At 45.0% G+C, this 22,640-nt stretch overlaps 1 protein-coding gene across 1 annotated transcript in view; it reads right to left on the bottom strand.

Annotated features, from left to right (window-relative positions):
- The window catches only part of EPHX2 (epoxide hydrolase 2), a 74,857-nt gene that overhangs the window by 14,407 nt on the left and 37,810 nt on the right, over nucleotides 1-22,640 (bottom strand). The window contains exons 7-12 of the mRNA XM_068973820.1: nucleotides 22,149-22,244; nucleotides 21,560-21,638; nucleotides 19,456-19,490; nucleotides 16,261-16,287; nucleotides 13,489-13,574; nucleotides 5,973-6,084 (exon numbers count right to left, since the gene is read on the bottom strand). Of these exons, the coding sequence (XP_068829921.1) occupies nucleotides 5,973-6,084; nucleotides 13,489-13,574; nucleotides 16,261-16,287; nucleotides 19,456-19,490; nucleotides 21,560-21,638; nucleotides 22,149-22,244 (435 nt within the window). The remainder of the gene's footprint in view (nucleotides 1-5,972; nucleotides 6,085-13,488; nucleotides 13,575-16,260; nucleotides 16,288-19,455; nucleotides 19,491-21,559; nucleotides 21,639-22,148; nucleotides 22,245-22,640) is intronic.

Below are 22,640 nucleotides of genomic sequence, written 5' to 3'. Positions count from 1 at the left end.
CAACCCCATGGACTGTAGCCCGCCAGGCTCCTCTGTCTGTGGAGTTCCCCAGGCAAGAATACTGGAGTGGGTTGCCATTCCCTTCTCCAGTGGATCTTCCCAATCCAGGGATCAAATTTGGGTCTCCTGCATTGCAGGCAGATTCTTAACTGTCTGAGCCACCAGGGCAGCCCCACTACTTCTTATTAACTGGGCAACTTAATCTTCCAGAGCCTCAGTTTCCTCATCTGTAAAATGGGAGTTTTATAAGGATAACAGGAGATAATGCCTGTTTCTGATCATGCCTGGTAGAGTATATATAGGAGAGATGCCAATAAATGGTGATTATTGTTGTTATTATTACTGCCATAGTTAAAAGTGACTCGGATTTTCTTTTGTTCCATTTTTGAAGGCTTTTTCCTTTCTTGGTCTTTTAGCCACCACCATTTTGGACTCCTTTTTTCCTATTCTAACTACCTAACAGTTAAAAGTTATTTGATTGCATGAGAATTGTCTAGTTTGGGATCTGGGCCCCTCACAAGCCTGGGGATTTCTTAGGGACACACACTGTATCTTACTTATATTTTTATTCCCACTGTGATATCCCGGGTAATAAATACATCCCAACAAAGGCTAGATGGATGAGAAGAAGAGAGGAGAAAAAAGGAAAGAATGTGAGATAAATACTTTGGTAGGAATGTCTTCTAAATGACCACATGGATTGTTTTATTTTTTTGCCCTCTACTGTAGGCTCCTATTTACCAAAGAAAGTGTGAAAGAAAATGCAGATTTTATGGCAGGAAGTGAAGAAGAACTAAAGAGCCTCTTGATGAAAGTGAAACAGGAGAGAAAAAAGTTGGCTTAAAGCTCAACATTCAGAAAACGAAGATCATGGCATCTGGTCCCATCACTTCATGGCAAATAGATGGGTAAACAGTGGAAACAGTGCTGACTTTATTTTTCTGGGCTCCAAAATCACTGCAGATGGTGATTGCAGCTATGAAATTAAAAGACGCTTACTCCTTGGAAGGAAAGTTATGACCAACCTAGACAGCATATTAAAAAGCAGAGACACTACTTTGCCAACAAAAGTTCGTCTAGTCAAGGCTATGGTTTTTCCAGTGGTCATGTATGGATGTGAGAGTTGGAGTATAAAGAGAGCTGAGCACTGAAGAATTGATGCTTTTGAATTGTGGTGTTGGAGAAGACTCTTGAGAGTCCCCTGGACTGCAAGGAGGTCCAACCAATCCATCCTAAAGGAGGTCAGTCCTGGATTTTCATTGGAAGGACTGATGTTGAAGCTGAAACTCCAATACTTTGGCCACCTGATTCGAAGAGCTGACTCATTTGAAAAGACCCTGATGCTGGGAAAGATTGAGGGCAGGAGGAGAAGGGGACAACAGAGGATGGCTGGATGGCATCACCGACTCGATGGACATGAGTTTGAGTGAACTCCGGGAGTTGGTGATGGACAGGGAGGCCTGGAGTGCTGTGGTTCATGGGGTCACAAAGAGCCGGACACAACTGAGCGACTGAACTGAACTGAACTGATGGCAGGACAAGAAAAATTTAGACATAATTTTTTTTTTTCTGTGCCTTTCGGCCTCCTCTCCCCCAACACTGTGCACTGTGTATCTGCATTAGACATGGAACAAATCCTCACCAGCAGAAATACCTGCTCAACCTGCTCAACCATAAAGAACAACATTCTTCTCACATCAACAAGACAATTCCTTACAAGATAACCTTGACCTTGTAAGGGGCCACGATGAACCATGATGACTCACTAGATTGTGTAAACTGTTGATAAGATATCATTTAATATACAGCTCTCTGTCTCAAAAAGTGTAACTGTGTCTAGACCTCTAATTGGTAGGACAGTTCTCAGAATTTTCTGAGAGACTGTTTCTGGATTATAGTCCTCAATTTGACTTGGATAAAATTGTGCATTTCTGGGACTTCCCTGGTGGACAAACCTAGACAGTGTACTGAAAACCAGAGGCATTACTTTGCCAACAAAGGTCTGTATAGTTTTTCTAATAGTCAAGTACAGATGTGAGAGCCGGACCATAAAGTAGGCTGAGTGCCAAAGAATTGATGCTTTCAAACTGTGGTGATGGAGAAGACTCTTGAGAGTCCCTTGGACAGCCAGGAGATCAAACCAGTCACTCCTAAAGGAAATCAACCCTGAATATTCACTGGAAAGATTGACACTGAAGCTCCAATACTTTGGTCACCTGTTGGGAAGAGATGACTCACTGGAAAAGACCTTGATGCTGGGAAAGATTCAGGACAGGAGGAGAAGGGAGCAACAGAGAATGAGATGGTTGGATGGCATCACTGACTCAATGGACATGAGTTTGAGAAAACTTTGGGAGATAGTGAAGGACAGTGGAGCCTGGAGTGTTGCAGTCCATGGGGTCGCAAAGAGTTGTACATGACTGAGAGAGGGAACAACAATATGCTTAAGTACAGGCACACTTAAAAGCATAGTTTTAAAACATCTGGGAAATACTCATCAAGCTATTCATAGTAGCTAGTTCTACAGAAGTGAAGAGGGATCTGACTTTTTATTTTAGACAACTCAGTACTTTTTTTCAGATAGCAACCATGAAATACCTAAAGAATAAATGATGTAACAAACCACCAGCAGTCTCTGTAGCTCAAGGAATTACTGTGTTCTAGGGATTAAGATGGAGAAGGCGATGCCACTCCACTCTAGTACTCTTGCCTGGAAAATCCCATGGACGGAGGAGCCTGGTAAGCTGCAGTCCATGGGGTCACAAAGAGTCGGACACGACTGAACGACTTCACTTTCACTTTTCACTTTCATGCATTGGAGAAGGAAATGGCAACCCACTTCAGTGTTCTTGCCTGGAGAATCCCAGGGATGGGGGAGCCTGGTGGGCTGCCGTCTCTGGGGTCGCACAGAGTCGGACATGACTGAAGCGACTCAGCAGCAGCAGCAGCAGCAGCAGCAGCAGGGATTAAGAAAGATTCAAAACATCAAGGGTAAAGTGGATGTAGACGGTAATGCGGACGTGGATGGCAAGGTTCCTTCCTTCTACCTCAAAACCATCTCTGTTAATTACCTATAATTTCCCCCTAAATTTTCTCTCTATTCCCTAGTTTTTCAGCTGGTTAAACACCTGAAAGTGTGTTTGGTGCTTGAAATTTGCCCATAGCTATGGTTTTACACACACACACGTGCACACCCATGGGCACCATGAAATCTCCAAAGAAATAAAATATAAATACATTGCTAAGGAGAAATAAAGAGGAAGCAGTGTTGGGGGTGGGAGAGGGCAGGGTTAATAGGACACACTGGACGTGCTGAGATGTCCCCAGGGTCAGAATCTTAAGATTAAAAAAAAATGGAACAGGTTGTACTGAAGTCACCTAGCTGATTCTATTTGTCTTTGCTGTCTTGAGCTGCCAATGCCTTCTCCTCCTCCTCCTTTTCTTCCTACAAAAAGGTGAAGGTCATAATCCCTTCCCTGAGAAGAAAAACACAGCTTTTGATTTGAGTTTCCACCAGACTTGGAGAGTTCCCAGGACAGGACAGTACATGTTGGCTAACAGTTCAAAGAGCTGGATCTCAACGTGGCATTTGTTTAAGCTACATCCCGAGGTGCTCGGAAGAACTTGAGGTGGGAGGGCTGGGGACAGGAGTCTGGACCCGTGAGAGCTCACAGACGCCACCTGCAGGCTGGAGAGAGGTGGCAGCTGTGGTAGGGAGGTAGGAGGGTGGTGGTGGTGGTGCAGGGTACGTAAACGGTGGGAAAGAGGGGCTCCCAGTGCCTGCAGGCGTGCTGAGTCACTCAGTCGTGTCCAACTCTTTGCAACACTATGGATGGTAGCCTGCCAGGCTCCTCTGTCCATGGGATTCTCCAGGCAAGAATACTGGAGTGGGTAGCCATTCCCTCCTCCAGGGGATCTTCCTGACCCAGGGATTGAACCTGAGTCTCTGACATCTCCTGCACTGGCAGGCATGTTCTTTACCACATAGGAAGCCCAGGGCTCCCAGGGCCCACCCCTGAATCAAAGAGTTGCTTTATGTTGCTTTTTGTTTATTGGCCTGAATTCAGCTTATCTTTAAAGCTATCACTTGGATGAAAACTATCCAACCAGACCCACCTTTTTCAAATGAGGAAACTGAGTGTAGAGACAGAAGCAGACAGGGCTTGTCCATTTCCTTACTGAGCAGGGAGTATACAGGCTGGAGGGACGCATCAGCCACCATGGTTTCTCCTTAAGATTGAGCTTGGGGCCCATCCTACCAGGCCCAGATACTGGATTCACTCAATCTGGTCTTCTAGTAGCCAGATCACTAATTTGAATATAGAACACTTCCCTGCCAAGAAGCTTTGTCCTTAAGAACAAAGCCAGCCCCAAACAGTGACCACAGAGCAATAAAGGTACTGATTTTTTTCCACAATGACTGTAACAACCTTTGAAACAAAAATCATTGCTCTACAATGGCTGCTATTGGTAAGCATCGTTCCCCCTCCCCTGAGGTCACTCTGACCTTGAGCTTATCCTGGGTTGCCCCTCCTCTCCCTGCTTGGATGCACAGGACGCACAGATTAAATCCAAACTCCCTCTGAGTGTGGCTGAAGAGGAGGTGTGAGGGCTTTGAGGACAAACAAGGCAAGGTCAGCATCCTGACCCAGTTGAGTGTCTGGTCTCAGGCCACTGAGTAAGACTCCTCGAGCCAGCTCAGCTGAAAAGATGGGAGAGAAGGCCACGTGATGATGCCAACAGAACTACCTGGCCCAACAGGCACCCAAGCGTCCATCAAGGGAAGAATGGATGAGCCACATACACGCACAGTGGGATACTGCATGCATGTGCGCATGTTTAGTTGTGTCCCACTCTGGAACCCCATGGACTGTAGTCTGCCAGGCTCCTCTGTCCATGGAATTTCCCAGGCAAGGATACTGGAGTGGGTTGCCATTTCTAACTCTAGGGGATCTTCCTGATCCAGGGGACGTGGGTTAGATCCTTGAGTCAGGAAGATCCCCTGGAGAAGGGAATGGCAACCCACTCCAGTTTCCTTGCCTGGGAAATCCAATGGACAGAGGAGCTTGACAGGCTACAGTCCATAGCGTTGCAAACAGTCGGATACAACTTAGCGACTGAGCGCGCACACACACACACACACACACACACACACGAGTGGCAGACAGGCAAAGGCTGGATGATAGCTGTGGTGAGATGCTGTCATGATCTTTATCAATAAACTCGATCCATCCTTCTCTCTTTGGAGTGTTAGGGAGCATCTTTTATCCTTTCTGGAATTACCCAGACATAGCTGGGCATCAGAGTGCAGAGCCCACAAACGGAGGAGGATCAGATGAGGGCAGCTGCAGGAGGGCAGCCAGGCTGGACGATGTTGCTCTCAGGGAATCCAGGGACAGGTGGAAAGCAGCCACATGCGTCACACAGCACTCAAACCCTGGGAAGCAACTCTGAAAGGCATCCTAGGCTTTGAGGCACACAGGTGATATCTAGAAGCCTCCCACATCTCTCAGAGGACATCTGCAGGGGATCTAGTGAGGGGCTTTTAGGCTCCAGTGCTGTCTAACTACAAACATCACTCCTCAGTACACAGAAGTATCAGGTCCCAGGTAGGAAGCCAGGAGGTGTTCACAACTAGAGGTGGGTTTCACCAGCCGCTCAGCCACAGAACTAAGAAGAGGTGGCTCCAAATGAACACTCAGCCCACTGCTTTCCCATTTCAGAGAAGCAGAGAACCTCATGCACCACACTGCTGTTCCATCAACACCCCAAATACACACACACATGCAGAATTGCCATCACTCAGGAAGGACCAGCTGAGCTTAGCTTCACCTGAGCCTTCTTGTGAACACCTTTCTCACTGAAGCCACAGAAAACTCAAGAGGACAGAGACAGATCAGACCATCAGGGAGAAGGAGGGAGGAAGGAGAAAGAACAAAACCCTTGGTGGGCTGGCAGGGCCCCGAACTTACTGGTTCCTGGAAGTAGAGCTGATAATTGAAGGCGGGGTTGGCCTTGATGATCTCCATGGAGGTCACTTTGGGATTTGACGGCATGAAGGGAGTATTCAAACTGGCCACTGCCCTGTGGGAAGAAGAGGCGTCAAGACACAGACCCCATAAGAAGACAGTCTGCAAGGACCAGAAAGGATCTTATGTGTCACAACGTGAGCTCGGAGTTGGGGAGTTCCACATACATGATCTCACTCCAGCAGTGCATGGAGTACAGGGCCTAAAACTAAACCACCGTTTTTTTAAATTTAATTTTTATGTATTTTATATACCCCAATACAAAACCAAAGACATTTTTTATTGGGGTATGACCAATTAACAATGTGTGGTAGTGTCAGGTGGATAGCAAAGGGACTCAGCCTTGCATATACATGCATCCATTTTTCCCCAAATTCCCCTCCCATCCAGGCTGCCACGTAACATTGAGCAGAGTTCCCTGTGCTGTACAGCAGGTTCTTGTTGGTTATATATTTTAAATATAGCAGTGTGTACACGACCTTCCCAAAGTTCCTAACTATCCCTTCTCCCCAGCAACCATAACTGCAGTATTTCTCACCTACTTGCCTTTGACAAAGACATGCACACAAGCATGCCCTCATGTACATTACATGCAGTATATCTATCTCGATTAGAATAAGTGCATAGCATAATCTTTCTCTAGATTTTAAAAACACAGTCATTTTTCCTTCCTTCCTTCACTCACTGTTTCCTCTGTGTTGAGTGTAATTCCATGCCACGTACTAGGGGAGAGAAAACATAAAACTAATACTCCAGGAGCTTGCCATGGTCTAACAGGAAGCTTAGACAAATACATGCATGTGTGCTCAGTACTGCCTGACTCTTTGCAATCCTATGGACTGCAGCCAGGCAGGCTCCTCTGTCCATGGGATTTCCCAGGGAGGAATATTGGAGTGGGTTGCCATTTTCTTCTTCAGGGAATCTTCCTGACCCAGTGATCAAACCTGGGTCTCTTGCATTGCAGGCAGATTCTTTACCATGTGAATTACTAGGCTTCCCATAGGAATAAAAGAGAGGGTGTATTTGAAAGACCCCATGAATGCAGAACTAACAGAAGTTGGCCAGGAATACAGGTAGCTTGACTGGTTGGCAAGAATTCCATATCCCACTCTTACCTTGGGAAACTTTTTCCTATGAAAGAAACAGATATGTAGGGGACTCTCTTGGTCCAATGGTTAAAGCTCTGTGCTTCCAGTGCAAGGGGTGTGGGTGTGACCCCTGGTCAGGGAACTAACAACCCACATGCCACTAGGCACAACCTCCCCCCGCCCCCACCACCCAAATAAACAGTTAAGAAAAATCCAATTAAATTAAAAAAAAAAACAAACAGATATATGAAATATATTTAAAAACAGATATATAAAAAATATACATATTTTATATATAAAATAGGAGCAATGGGATAATCAGGGCAAAAAAAATAATCAGAGGAATGACTGGTAAGGCTTACTCCATACGAGCCAATAGAAATATAATTCAAACCATAAACGATTAAAATTTTCTAGTAGCCTGCAGTGCAGGAGACCTGGGTTCAGTTCCTGAGTTGGAAAGATTCCCCTGGAGGAGGGGATGGCAACCCACTCCAATATTCTTGCCTGGAGGATCCCCATGGATATAGGAGCCTGGCAGGCTACAGTCCACAGGGTTGCAAAGAATTGGACACGACTGAGTAACTAAGCACAGCACACTAGCCAAATTAAGACCAGTAAAAAGGAATATGTGAGATTAATTTTAAACATTATTTAATATTAGTTAATTTGATATTAATTTTAATTTAATGTTAATGGAAATGTTAATTTAATATTTAACCTAATATATGAAAATATTAATAATTTTAATATGTAATCAATATTAAGAATTATTAAGAAGCTATTTTACATTCTTTTTTTCATACTAAGTCTTTGGAACCTGGAAGGCATTTTCTACTTATAGTAATCTCAATTCAAAACTGGCCACATTTCAAAGGTTCAATAGCCATGGTTAAGTTATATTTATGCCTATAGGTTTCTAATGATACCATAGTGAACCCATTTTAAACAGTATTTAAGTCACAAGTCAAGAAATTGTAACTTTTACTAAACAGAATGGGACAGAATGGGGTTTTCTTTTTAATCATCTTGACATATTATTTATTAGATATTAAAAAACCATCACTAAATGAGATAATAGCATGTAAATGAAAAAGTTGGCTTAAAGCTCAACATTCAGAAAACTAAGATCATGGCATCTGGTCCCATCACTTCATGGGAAATAGATGGGGAAACAGTGTCAGACTTTATCTTTTTGGACTCCAAAATCACTGCAGATGGTGATTGCAGCCATGAAATTAAAAGATGCTTACTCTTTGGAAGAAAAGTTATAACCAACCTAGACAGTATATTCAAAAGCAGAGACATTACTTTGCCAACAAAGGTCCTTCTAGTCAAGGCTATGGTTTTTCCAGTGGTCATGTATGGATGCGAGAGTTGGACTGTGAAGAAAGCTGAGAGCCAAAGAATTGATGCTTTTGAACTGTGGTGTTGGAGAAGACTCTTGAGAGTCCCTTGGACTGCAAGGAGATCCAACCAGTCCATTCTAAAGAAGATCAGCCCTGGGATTTCTTTGGAAGGAATGATGCTAAAGCTGAAACTCCAGTACTTTGGCCACCTCATGCGAAGAGTTGACTCGTTGGAAAAGACTCTGATGCTGGGAGGGATTGGGGGCAGGAGGAGAAGGGGACGACTGAGGATGAGATGGCTGGATGGCATCACCGACTTGATGGATGTGAGTCTGAGTGAACTCCAGGAGGTGGTGATGGACAGGGAGGCCTGGTGTGCTGCAGTTCATGGGGTTGCAGAGTCGGACACGACTGAGCAACTGAAATGAACTGAACTGAACTGAAATACTTAAAGACTACTTAGTACATATAAACTGCATTAAGATTACAAAAAGCTGAACCATAGCCTCCTGGCAGCAGCATCTTTAGGTGATTGTTAAAGAAAGGATATAAAACAAACAAGTGAGTACATCCTTATTTTAAATGGTCCCCAAAGCTTATTTCAGTAGAAAGGCAAAACCATGATTCAAAGAAATATTCCACATCAAATGTTGCCTTTTCTTTTTCCTTCACTCATTGTCTGAATAGAAAGGCAAAGATCAGCGCTGTCAACAATATTTTTTTTAATAAAAGATGCTCCCAGACCCAGAGATGCACAGTCCCATTCTCTGGAGACCCAGAGATGTGAGACCCTGAGAGGGTCTCTGCTCCCTTACAACCTCCCAGGAATAAGGTAACAGGGCTGATTTGATGAGAGCAGATGGAGGAGAAGCTACTACCCCAGAACCAACGGCAGACATGGTGGAAATGGCACAAGGAGAAAAGAAACAGGAAACCAGAGCATGCCTGCATGTCTCAGATCTGATGTTATTATGCACAAAATTTCACTTGGCTCCTGTTAAATCTTTTAAAATTCCCACAGGAGAGAAAGAGACAAAGAGAGAGAGACTAAGTTTAATAGAGTAACAACAATGTGGAGACCGTATGTTGTTGCTCTATTTCTTTTTGTTCCCTTCAAGAAGCATCCAGGGACTTCCCTGGTGACCCAGTGGTTAAGAGTCTGCTTTCCAATGCAGGGTCTGCAGGTTCAATCTCTGGTTGGGGAACTGGGACCCCATGTGCTGAAGGGCAACTAAGTCACAACTAAGGCCCAGCGCAGTCAAATAAATAAAAAAAGAAGAAGAAGCACCTAACACAGTCTGCAGAGTAACTTTTTGGTGAAACTGATTCTTAAGAGCTGATTTCTTACCTTCCTTTTGAATGAGAGAGAGAAAACAGAGAGAGAAGCTAAAGAGATCAGAAGAACAGAGCACAAAAACTTTAAAACTATTTTAGGAAATGTTTGATTTTTTTCTGGTCTTTGAGATCACCCAACCGTATGAACTGGGGTTGAACTGAGCATATTTTTAAAGTCTCTCAAGTGTTTCCATTTGTATAAACTCTGCCAATCAAAAGGTAATTGGGTTAGTTAGGGAAACACAGATGACTGCTAAGGATGATGTTTTAGTTAATTTGCTAAGATAGAAGGCTGAAATGGGAGGTCAGACAGGCTCTAACTGCAGTTACCAACTCAAGTGGTGTGTGGCCACAAAGGTCACCTGACCCTCCAGGTTCAAAACAAGTCATCTGAAAGCTCCCATGGGTGCCTGAAATGCCATTCTGAAAATGATCATGAGTGATGTGATCATGATCATGAAATGTCACTCCAACCTGACTTCTGTACAGCACTTTGCAGGCGGGGTAGCCATGTGTGTATGTATGTGTTCAATCGTTAAGTTGTGCCAGCTCTTTGCAACCCCCTGGACTGTAGCCCTCCAGGCTCCTCTGTCCATGGGATTCTCCAGACAAGAATACTGGGGTGGGTTGCCATTTCCTCCCCCAGGGGATCTTCCCAGCCCAGGTTGAACCTGTGTCTCCTGCAGCTCCTGTATTATCAGGCAGATTCTCTACCACAGAGCCACCTGGGAAGCCCTGGAATAGTTGGGTAGGAGTGGCAATCACCACTTTGTGGTTGAAGAAACCAGGGTCTAATGGGTGAAGTGAGTTGTCACACAGCCAGTTCAGGGCAAAGTCAAAAGCTGCATTTTCTGACTCCGACCAGGGCTAAAGTCTCTCCTGGTCCTCAGTTCTATAAGCTGACATCCCTGCTACCTCACCCACTGCCCTCAAAGTCCACCCTTATTGTCCTGCATTCTGGCTACTTGGGTGCTGCAATATTCACTGCATTACTGGTGACTGGGACAGGCCTTGTGCCTAAGACATTAGCTCATTAAACTGTCCCTACTAAGAAATGGAATATTTTCTGCCATATCAGTCAACAAAGGATGTCACAGTCATCAGCAGCTGCAGCCCTCCAAAGTGAGCAGGTAAGCCCTGAGGGAACTCAGGAAAGAAAGAATACCTACCATCTAAGAGTCGGGATGCCGGGAGCCAGCGTGAGGAACTCCGCCCATGGCAAAGGTCATGAGGAAGGAGGCTTCAGCATACGCAAAGGCGGGATCGAGCCTCCTGTTTCCGAGCATCTACCCCCAAAACCAGAGTCTACCTACTTTACTGTTTCATGCTCTCACCTATACCTCTGACTTTATTTGGGTCTGACCCTCATTACCTCTCTCGGAGAAGGAGTTAACTTACAGCTCCAAGTCAATAAAAATTCCTGGGCGTGACAAGAGTGTTTCAACTTATGAACTCCTCTGAAGGTTATCTAGCCTGCCTGTACGGGTTCGTCCGGACACATGTGATTGTTTGCAGCCTCCCACCAGTGAGAGGCATGAGATGTTTTAGACTTACTAAAGGCAGATTCTTTTGGGAAGTTAGAAATTATTAGTATAGTGGGTTGGTTAGGAATTATATTGGTGAAGGGTTTTTCATTTGTTGTGCCAATAATTGCTGCTAATTCCCTGCCCTGGGTGTGACAAGGGTGTCTCAGGTCAAACCTCTCTGCTGACAGACTAGCTTGTGTGACAACCTCTCAACCATAAATAGCACAGAGAGTTTGGAGTATTTTGAAAGTCTTAATTAGCATAGGGCTTTTCTCATTGTTGAGTCAATATTTGCCGCCAGGCCTCCATATCCTTAGGCACCTGGGAATATATTAATCAATGTATTTGGAATATAGAAAAGGAAATATAGTAGTTTTTGATGTTAGCAATACTAGACTTTTTGAGTTAATGAATTTTCTCTTTTGTTATAGATCACTGTACTTTGTTATAAATCACTGTGTCCTTGCTATGCAGAAATGTAACTTTATCACTATCTTAAGACTAAATAGATCTTAAGGGGAACATTGGTGAAGGGTTTTCATTTATTGGGCTGATGTTTGCTGCTAAATCTCCATATTCCCTGCCCTTATAATGAATATAACTAGCATATAGGAGAAATAAGTATTAACCTTTAAGCATATAGGAGAAATAAGTATTAACCTTTAAGATTAATCATGTTAACCTTAGGTTAAATAAATTCCTTTCTTAGTTGTAGCCCACTACACCCTCACCCTATAGGAATGCAACTTTATCTGCTACCTTCAGAGGGTGGTGCCTGGTTTAAGAAAAAACACCCTTGGAAAAAATAAGTTTTTTGGTTATCAGAAATAAAGGATCATAAAATGTCAGCAGGCCTCATGGCCAGATGATGATGTAAGACCCCTAAGACCTTTATGTATACTTTTATGTGAAGCACCTGATTTTGATAAAGGTCAGGACTGCTGACCCCTGCGTGACTTTAAAATTTCCATTTATCTCTATGTGTAACAAAAGGTATATAAGCAAACCTAAAAAATAAAGAAATCGGATCAGTTTTTGGAAAGACTGATTTCCCTGTGTCGTTTCTTTCTTGCTCCCCATCTTTCTGGCTGAATTCCCATCTGGAGCATGGGTGCTCGCCACGTCTACTTACTTGCCCCAGCTTTTAAGCTCCATGTGAGAAGGAGACCAAGGAGGGGCACCTTCCGATATTCAAGTGGCACCAGTGGCCCAGCGTAGATGGTGCAAATTCCTTGTCTTGGAGTTTTATTGGTATCCCACATAAACCAAGTTATTCAGCCTCTTTTTCTCCACTAATATTTCCTACTACACTATCCATATCTAATCTCTCTCTATATCTGTAATTAAATAAGTTTTTTCCTAGGATGCCGATTCCATCTCCACTTCGAATTACCCTGGATCCACCAGGGCTGGACCCCGCAGGACACAACTGAGCGACTTCACGTTCACCTTTCACTTTCATGCACTGGAGAAGGAAATGGCAACCCACTCCAGTGTTCTCGCCTGGAGAATCCCAGGGACGGGGGAGCCTGGTGGGCTGCCGTCTATGGAGTCGCACAGAGTCGGACACGACTGAAGCAACTCAGCAGCAGCAGCAGGAACCATCAAACTGCAGCCACTCCCTATGTTGAGCCCTGAGAAAACTCAGGATGTAAAAACACAGCATGCTGGCCTCAGATAGCTGAAGTGCACGTCAAAGGAATGGTTTCAGTGAGTCCAGACTCTTGCATCTTCTCATACATGGGAAAGTGCTCAATTCCCTTAACTTGAGATATCTCGTTTTCTTTAATTAACAATCAACTTTAAGATAATTGCTTGACAATATGATGCTGGTTCCTGCCATACATCTGCCATCTGCTGCAAAAGTGCTGTCCAACCTGGCCCCCTCTCACCTCCTCAGAGCAGTTTCTCAGAGCTATCTGAAACACTGTCTCCAGGATGCAGTCCTCACTTTGCTGCAAATAAAACTTGCAACACTTGAGTTGTGAAAATTCTTTTCAATGCTACTCACACACCAGTGAGCTAAGGGAATAAGGTTTTACCTTTTCAGATAACAACCTACCATTTTCAAGATGTTTTCTAGAACTCAAGACCTGAGGAAGGATTTTAGGGAATTCAAGTCCAGTCTGACCCAAACTCTTGATGCCCATTGCCTAATTACCTCACTCTCTCGGGGTGGAAGAGAGCGATGGTCCACACCAGCATGCCGCCCCAGTCGTGGCCGATGAACACAGCCTGAGCGATGCCCTAGGAGGACAAAGAAAGGGGAAGAGTGTGAGCAGGTTTCTGGGATGGGGGATAGGTGCTGAGAGCTGGAGCCCTGGTTCTCCCCTGAGGTCCAACCACAGCAACTACTTCCAATGTCCACTGTCTTGAAACCTCTGTCCCCATGTGTGGGCCCCACAGACCTGCCACACAAACAACTGGCCTTTCAAATCTTCTTGGAAGACTGAGGTCACTGGCCACAAATTCCCTCTCTACCTTCTCTCCAATCAAAATTTTTTTCACCTTCTTTCCTCCTATTTGTCTTAAAGTGAGAATGACTCCCCTCCCCTCCTGTGCTCATCTCCCATTGAGTGGTTATTATTCTGTTTCCTATTCTTTTGGGATCTTCTCTCCCCTAAGTAGCCAGGAGAGCCTCAAAAGCATCTTATATCTCCTGATTTCTCCCGGCATCTTCCTCTTCTCTGCTGCTGTAACCACGAGTGACCACACTCCCGTCCATGGAAGACCTACTGAGTCACAGGCTCTTTGTTTTCTAACACACATTTTGCAAATGAAAAGATAGCTCACAGTGGTCAAGAGACTTGCCCATGCTGCATGGATGATAAGTGGCGGAGGTCCCAGGTGGAGGTCAGACCCAGGTCCCCCAACCTAAGGACTTCCTAGGTGGTGCTAGTGGTAAAGAATCCACCTGCCAATGCAGGAGACATAAGAGATGCTTCCCTGAGTCAGGAAGATACTCTGAAGGAGGGTATGGCAACCCACTCCAGTATTCTTGCCTGGAAAATCCCATGGACGAGGAGCCTCGTGGGCTAGTCCATAGCATTGCAAAGAGCTGGACACTACCAAAGTGACTTAGCATGCACACAGCCCCCAACCTAAAACTGGGCTCCCTCCTCTGTCCTACCTACTGATCACATTTAGGGCCTTCAGATCCTTCCAAGCCTCACTGGAAGGAAGTAGGCAGGGCACAATCATTAAAAGAATGATACAACCATTAAGAACAGGATATCACAAGAATCTGTTAGAATGTACTAGGCCCAAGATGGCAAAAGGTTTGACCTCCAATAGACCTTGAGCCTCATTATATGCTCAAACATTCCAAACCACGTTAAATGAAGGCATTAGATTTTAAATATTTCAAAAGGGGTGTAACTTTTTAAAATTCGTGTAATATTGTTGTTCAGTTACTAAGTCAGTTCAGTTCAGTTCAGTTCAGTCACTCAGTCGTGTCCAACTCTTTGCGACCCCATGAATCGCAGCATGCCTGGCCTCCCTGTCCATCACCATCTCCCAGAGTTCACTCAGACTCACGTCCATCGAGTCAGTGATGCCATCCAGCCATCTCTTCCTCAGTCGTCCCCTTCTCCTCCTGCCTCCAATCCCTCCCAGCATCAGAGTCTTTTCCAATGAGTCAACTCTTCACATGAGGTGGCCAAAGTACTGGAGTTTCAGCTTTAGCATCATTCCTTCCAAAGAAATCCCAGGGTTGATCTCCTTCAGCATGGACTGATTGGATCTCCTTTCAGTCCAAGGGACTCTCAAGAGTCTTCTCCAACACCACAGTTCAAAAGCATCAATTCTTTGGCGCTCAGCCCTCTTCACAGTCCAACTCTCACATCCATACACAACCACTGTAAAAACCATAGCCTTGACTAGATGGACCTTAGTCCGCAAAGTAATGTCTCTGCTTTTGAATATACTATCTAGGTTGGTCATAACTTTTCTTCCAAGGAGTAAGCATCTTTTAATTTCATGGCTGCAATCACCATCTGCAGTGATTTTGGAGCCCCCAAAAATAAAGTCTGACACTGTTTCCACTGTTGCCCCATCTATTTCCCATGAAGTGATGAGACCGGAGGCCATGATCTTCATTTTCTGAATGCTGAGCTTTAAGCCAACTTTTTCACTCTCCTCTTTCACTTTCATCAAGAGGCTTTTGAGTTCCTCTTCACTTTCTGCCATAAGGGTGGTGTCATCTGCATATCTGAGGTGACTGATATTTCTTCTGGCAATCTTGATTCCAGGTTGTGTTTCTTCCAGTCCAGCATTTCTCTTGATGTACTCTGCATAGAAGTTAAATAAGCAGGGTGACAATATACAGCCTTGACGCACTCCTTTTCCTATCTGGAACCAGTCTGTTGTTCCATGCCCAGTTCTAACTGTTGCTTCCTGACCTGCATACAGTTGCTGCATAAAGTTGCTAAGTCATTCATGTCCAACTCTTTTGTGACCTCATGGGCTGTAGCCTGCCAGACTCCTCTGTCCATGGGATTTCCCAGGCAAGAATACTGGAGTGGACTGTCATTTTCCTTTGCCAGGGGATCTTTCTGACCCAGGGGTCAAACCCACATCCCCTGCATTGGCAGGAGGATTCCTTACCACTGAGCCACCTGGGAAGCACTGTGGGAATATTAAGATATTTTCCAAACTTCTTAACCTGGCACTAAGGCTCTCCACCTGGCTTAAAGCCAACAAAGATATCCTATCCTTTGGAAGATGCTTTTCATAAAACAAGAACCAAAACAAATTCATCTGTGTATTCTCCAAACCTGTCTTTGTGGTCCCTTCCCACCCACCACCGCCACTTCCTGGCCTGTGCCACTCCCTTGAGAGCTCTGACAGATGACATCTTCTAGGGTTATATCTTTTCTTTAACTGCCCAGCCCCAAACAGAATTCTACAAAGAGATCAGTTCAAGATAACTTACCAACTTATCCAGGAAGGTGATCATGTCCTAAGAAAGAAAACACACAGCAAAATCAGATGTAGCCATCTAACTCAGCAGCTTGAAGATTAGAATTACTGTGTTTGCCTTTGTTACAGTCTGAATTGTGTCCTCCCCACCCCTAATCCCATCCCCAAATTCCCCTAACACCTGGTACTTCAGAATATGGCTGTATTAAATATCTGAGGGTAGAGTCATTTAAAAAGTGATGAAGTTAAATGGGGTCATTAGGATGAGTCTTAATTCAATATAAAAGGGAAAACAACTATGACTTCCTGTTTCTCAGTCCCGCTTCTCCAAAAACACTCCCAGGTAACTTGTCACACCATCTCTGTTTGTCTGAGCCAACACAAAGAGCCTCTGCTCAGTACAATAAGTCTACAGAGCTGCATATACGGAGCCCATAAGGGCGGGGCCCTGAGCCAGTAAGATTAGTGTTCTTATAAGAATAGCCCCAGAGTTGTTCTCTCTCCCTGCCATGTGAAGACACAGCAAGAAGGCAGTCACCTGCAGGCCAGGGGGTCCCTCACGAGAACCTGAGCCTATTGGAACCAGAACCCAGACTTTCAGCCTCCAGAAAGGGGAGAAATACATTTCTGTGGTTTAAGCCCTCTGGTCTGTGGTGTCTTGTCATGTAAGCTCGAGCCAACTAATGTACACACTAATGGGGAATTTAGCTGAGGGATTCCCAGAAACTCCATGACATGCAAAGTGGCAGCACCCATGAGGTTCCTGACTAACAGACTGTCTGATGTAAGAGCATCTCTAAGGGGTGAAGGGTGCAGAACTGTGGTCCAGCTACAGTGACTGGGGTGATCTGAGTCCCCCATGAGCGAGAAAAACAATTAAGGAAGAATGTGGGAAATGAAATAAATGCAGGAACCCCTTTACCTTTTCCTCCTAGCTGATATTGTCCATACCACTCCTTCAGCACTAAACTTGTATTCATAGCATCTCTCCACTTCCTTCTTTCTTTATTATTCCCTTACTTTCTGGGTTCTCAGACTGGTTCCTCAGACTTGCCTGTGCACGGGCACTGTTTGCCGAGTCCACAGCCCTGCTTTGGAAGCAACTCAGAGCATGGGCTTTGCTTTTTGGCAACTTACAGAGGCTGTTCACAGGCCAGAGTGAAGTCAGGGTCACTAATTCCAGGGCAGCCAGAATCCTGTGCTGTTTCTGGGACCATTTCATTTCTAACAAGAAACAGCATCATTCTCACAGTTCCCTGAAGGATCTCTGGTCCTGGGGAAATCGTTTCCAGAAGGAAGGTCCTGGATCCATACATATTCTCAGGGGTCTACCCAGATAACTATCCACTGGAAAACTCACTAAGTGTACTTTTTCTGTATGACAGGTAGGCTTATACCTGGGCAGGCCACAGTCCCCTCATCCTGCAGTAATAAGCATCTGTTCAGTTCAGTTCAGTTCAGTCGCTCAGTCATGTCTGACTCTTTGCGACCCCATGAATCGCAGCACGCCAGGCCTCCCTGTCCATCACCATCTCCCACAGTTCACTCAGACTCATGTTCATCGATTCCATGATGCCATCCAGCCATCCCATCCTCTGTCGTCCCCTTCTCCTCCTGCCCCCAATCCCTCCCAGCATCAGAGTCTTTTCCAATGAGTCAACTCTTCGCATGAGGTGGCCAAAGTACTGGAGTTTCAGCTTCAGCATCATTCCTTCCAAAGAAATCCCAGGGTTGATCTCCTTCAGAATGGACTGGTTGGATCTCCTTGCAGTCCAAGGGACTCTCAAGAGTCTTCTCCAACACCACAGTTCAAAAGCAGCAATTCTTTGGCGCTCAGCCTTCTTCACAGTCCAACTCTCACATCCATACCTGACCACAGGAAAAACCAGAGCCTTGACTAGACGGACCTTAGTCGGCAAAGTAATGTCTCTGCTTTTGAATATGCTATCTAGGTTGGTCATAACTTTTCTTCCAAGGAGTAAGCATCTTTTTATTTCATGGCTGCAATCACCATCTGCAATGATTTTGGAGCCCAAAAAAATAAAGTCTGACACTGTTTCCACTGTTGCCCCATCTATTTCCCATGGAGTGATGAGACCGGATGCCATGATCTTCATTTTCTGAATGTTGAGCTTTAAGCCAACTTTTTCACTCTCCTCTTTCACTTTCATCAAGAGGCTTTTGAGTTCCTCTTCACTTTCTGCCATAAGGGTGGTGTCATCTGCATATCTGAGGTGATTGATATTTCTTCTGGCAATCTTGATTCCAGCTTGTGTTTCTTCCAGTCCAGCATTTCTCATGATGTACTCTGCATAGAAGTTAAATAAGCAGGGTGACAATATACAGCCTTGACGTACACCTTTTCCTATTTGGAACCAGCATCTGTAATTTTAGCATAATCAGTGGCATCACCAGTTTTCAGGCCACACAAGAGGCTGTTTCTTCCTCCTGGTCCCTCCAGCCTTTGCTTTTGCTCTAGGGCTGATGGAGGTTTGGGTGCAAGCTTTGTGATGAGGGTCCCCTTCCTAATGGTGCTATTGCCTCAGAATAGAAAGACCACTGCAGTCTCCAGTCCACACATTCACTCCCAGGGTCTGACCAAAAACGCCTTTACCAAAATAAAGTGATTTTATAAAATTCTCAGGATGGAAAGGTGATATGGTGGAGTAGTTAAGAGCAGGAGCAGGGGAGCTACTACAGAATTCAAACCTGGCTCTAAAACTGTTGACCTCAGGCAAATTATATGACTCCTCCGTACTCAATTTCCTTTTCCATCAAACACTTAGAAAAATACTTGATGTATAGGGTGTGCGTGCATGCTGAACTGCTTCAGTCATGACTCTTTGCAACCCTATGGACTGTAGCCTGCCAGGCTCCTCTGTCCATGGGATTCTCCAGGTAAGAATACTGGAGTGTGAAGCTATGTCCTCTTCCAGGAAAGCTTCCGAACCCAGGGATCCAACCAGCATCTCTTACGTCTCCAGCTTTGGCAGGCAGGTTCTTTGCCACTAGCACTACCTGGGAAAACCTACTTGATATACAGTAAATGTTGGCTATTATTTCAAAATATTTCAACCTTCAGAAAGAACTTATACCCAAATGCTGTGAAATGCTGCATTCTTAGGACTTAAATCACACTTCTGTCTTTTATCAATGAAAACACAGGATGGAAAAGAAGTTACAGATGTTACCCAAAGACCCTTCTTACCTTGCTTAACACTTCCAAGGAATATTCTTCTATTTCTGCAATTATAAATAAAAGAAACATTTAATTTAATTTAATTTGTGTGATTAAAAATTCAGTTCAGTTCAGTCGCTCAGTCGTGTCCGACTCTTTGCAACCCCATTGCAGCACACCAGGCCTCCCTGTCCATCACCAACTCCCGGAGTTTACCCAAACTCACGTCCATCGAGTTGGTGATGCCATCCAGCCATCTCATCCTCTGTCGTCCCCTTCTCCTCCTGCCCCCAATCCCTCCCAGTTACCAACAAACTAAAAAGGCCCCTTTCCAAAAAAAAAAAAAAATGTATCTTATTACATGATTAGATTGATATAGTCTGTACAAGGGATTCAGGGAAGATTACAATAGAGATGAATGAAAATACACACTTAAATAATTAAAGAAAATACTCTTAGACATCTTTCCTGAATATCTGGACTGAGTCCTTCCTTTTATCTAAAATGCTTCTGCATCATTCAAGAGGTAGTAAGCTGAGTTGACATGGGACATGATGACATTTAGGAAACAATCACAGAGGCACACTCTTGCCATGATAGGCTGAGTGGCCTGGAGGTGGCCCCTGAGTGCCTGAGAGCCCCAGCCCATGTCAGCGGGTTTCCAACTCAATATAGCAGGGCTGATATGAATGTGGCTGCAGCAGCTCAGGAAAGGGGTGGTGAGCCACTGCCTGGGCTCACTAAGCTGCTACGAGCATCCTTGATGACAGAGGGACCAGCGACTCTGCTGCACACCTGACTGCATCCCATTCCCTCCTCCACATGACATTCTTAAAAGTTGGGGGCTGAGGATCCCTCTGACACTGATAAAGACAATGCACTCTTGGGCAATCCAGTGGTTAAGACTTTGCCTTTCAGTGCAGGGGATGCAGGTCAATATCTGGTCAGGGAGCCAAGATCCCACATGCCTTGTGGCCAAAAATCCAAAAACATAAAACAGAAGCTCTGTTGTAACAAATTCAACAAAGACTTAAAAAAAAAAATCTTAAAAATATAATGGATTCCTTCCTTCCCAGGGAAAATGCTCATAAACCCACACGTAGTCTCAAGGGTTTACAGGCCCTTACATCCTCGGATGGGCTCCCACTAGGACCCATAGATGTTGGGTTAAGTAAGAATCTGGCCTACAAATTACTGTATTTCCACTTCAGCAATTCCACTTCTGGGTATATACGCCAAAGAACTGACAGGAGGGATGCAAAGAGATATTTGTACACCTGTGTTAATTGCAGCATTATTCACAATAGCCAAAAGGTGACACCATCCCAGTGTCTATCAATGGATGCATGTATAAACAAACTGTGGTCTATTCATACAACAAAATATTGTGTGTGTGTGTGTGTGTGTATTCAGTCCCTCAGTGGTGTCTGACTCTTTGCAACCCTATAAACTGTAGCCTGCCAGGCTCCTCTGTCCATGGGATTATTCTGGAAAGAATACTAGAGTGGGCTGCCATGCTCTCATCTAGGAGATTTCCCTGACCCAAGAGTCAAACCTGCATCTCCTGAGGGTCCTGCATTGGCAGGCATATTCTTTTATCACTGATCTACTAAGCCTCCCACAATGGAATATTATTCACCCTTAAAAAGGAAGGAAATTGTGATACGAAGTATAACATGGATGAACCCTGATGACATTATGTGAAGTGAAATAAGTCAATTACAAAAGGATAGATACTGTATGATCCACTTAGATGAGGTACCTGGTTGAGTTTATAGAATCAGAGAGCAGAAGGGAGCTTGGTGGGAACTGAGGGCAGGGAGAATGGGGAGTCACTGGTTAATGGTCCATAGATTCAGTTCTGTAAGATGAAAAAAGAAGCTAGATGGTACCAGTTACACTCTATATCCTCACTGACTCACAGGAGACTCCCTTGGGGGCACAGACCACTGGATTTCTTATATTCATTCAGAGTATGAGGACCAGGGTTGTCTGGGGCCCAAAGTGCACAGACATGGACACTGCAGGAACTGGGAGGGGAGAGGGGATGTTAGACCTCTTGGAAGGGCTGCCTGCTCTGACATGGGACCAGGGCATGACCCACACAGGAAAAGCTGTAAAACAGCTAACTCACCAGGAGGAGCAGATGACTCTCCATAGCCTTTCATGTCCACGGCTAGGACCCGGAAACCAGCCTGGGCCAGAGCAGGGATCTAGAGCACAAACATTTCAGAACCCTTCCAGTGTGGTCTCATCAGTATTTTTTGGACACTCCCTCTTTGCTTCTTATAAATGGCTTGGTTCTAAGTGCCACATGACCCTGGAATCCTTGCCATGGGGTTGGAATCTCACTGGGATGGGGCTGCCATGGATGGTGGTAGGGTTTGTACACTGCACCTAATGCGACACCAAAGAGAGCAGCTTTCCTAGCAAAGACCTTGCAGATTTTTCTAATCATTACACACTTCCCAGCAGGTGGCATAAAGCATCTTGAAGAAGTTGACCTTTACGTAATCTGCAAAGGGAATATACGGACTAGCACAGCTCTGAGCTCTGAAGCCAACTCCAACCCCAATATTTCAGAGATATCATGGTCATCCTCGGGAGACGATGCTCCACAGCAAGGTTTCAGCTTCTTGATGACATCCAAGGCTGGGCCACACCATCTAGATGCTTCTCTCCCCTCACCTGACCGGGGTGTACCTTCTCCCAGTTTCCCTTACCTGGTACCTCCAAGAGAACCAACTCTCAGGAAATCCATGGCAGAGGCACACGACAGGGCCGGAGCCCAGCTCCACAAAATGCAGACGCACCCCAGGCTGTAGAAGAGAGGGGGGAACAGGGAGTGATCACAGCCTGCAGGCCAGAGGGAACCAACACTTCTTCCCCAGACCACACGGCCTTTTCAGTATGCTCCCAGATCACTTGTGCCTGGCCTGGCTTTCTCAGCAAAAAACCCCAATGTTAGAAGAAAATGTCTGAGAAGAAACAAATGGCAAAACTGTGCAACAGAAATAGGCAGTTTCACTGGAACAAGAAAGGCATGAAAAGAAGATCATAATGTCAGTCACTAAGAAAGAAAATGCCGAAGAATGCTCAAACTACTGCACAACTGCACTCATCCACACGCTAGAGTTAAGTGATGTTCAAACCTCTCCAACCCAGGCTTCAGGATTACGTGAACTGTGAACTTGCAGATGTTCAAGCTGGTTTTA

This window comes from Capricornis sumatraensis, chromosome 6, assembly GCF_032405125.1.
Source record: "Capricornis sumatraensis isolate serow.1 chromosome 6, serow.2, whole genome shotgun sequence".
Taxonomy (NCBI): Eukaryota; Metazoa; Chordata; class Mammalia; order Artiodactyla; family Bovidae; genus Capricornis; species Capricornis sumatraensis.
Note: the sequence above shows the minus strand (reverse complement) of the source record. Positions and strands in the feature narration are given on the sequence as shown.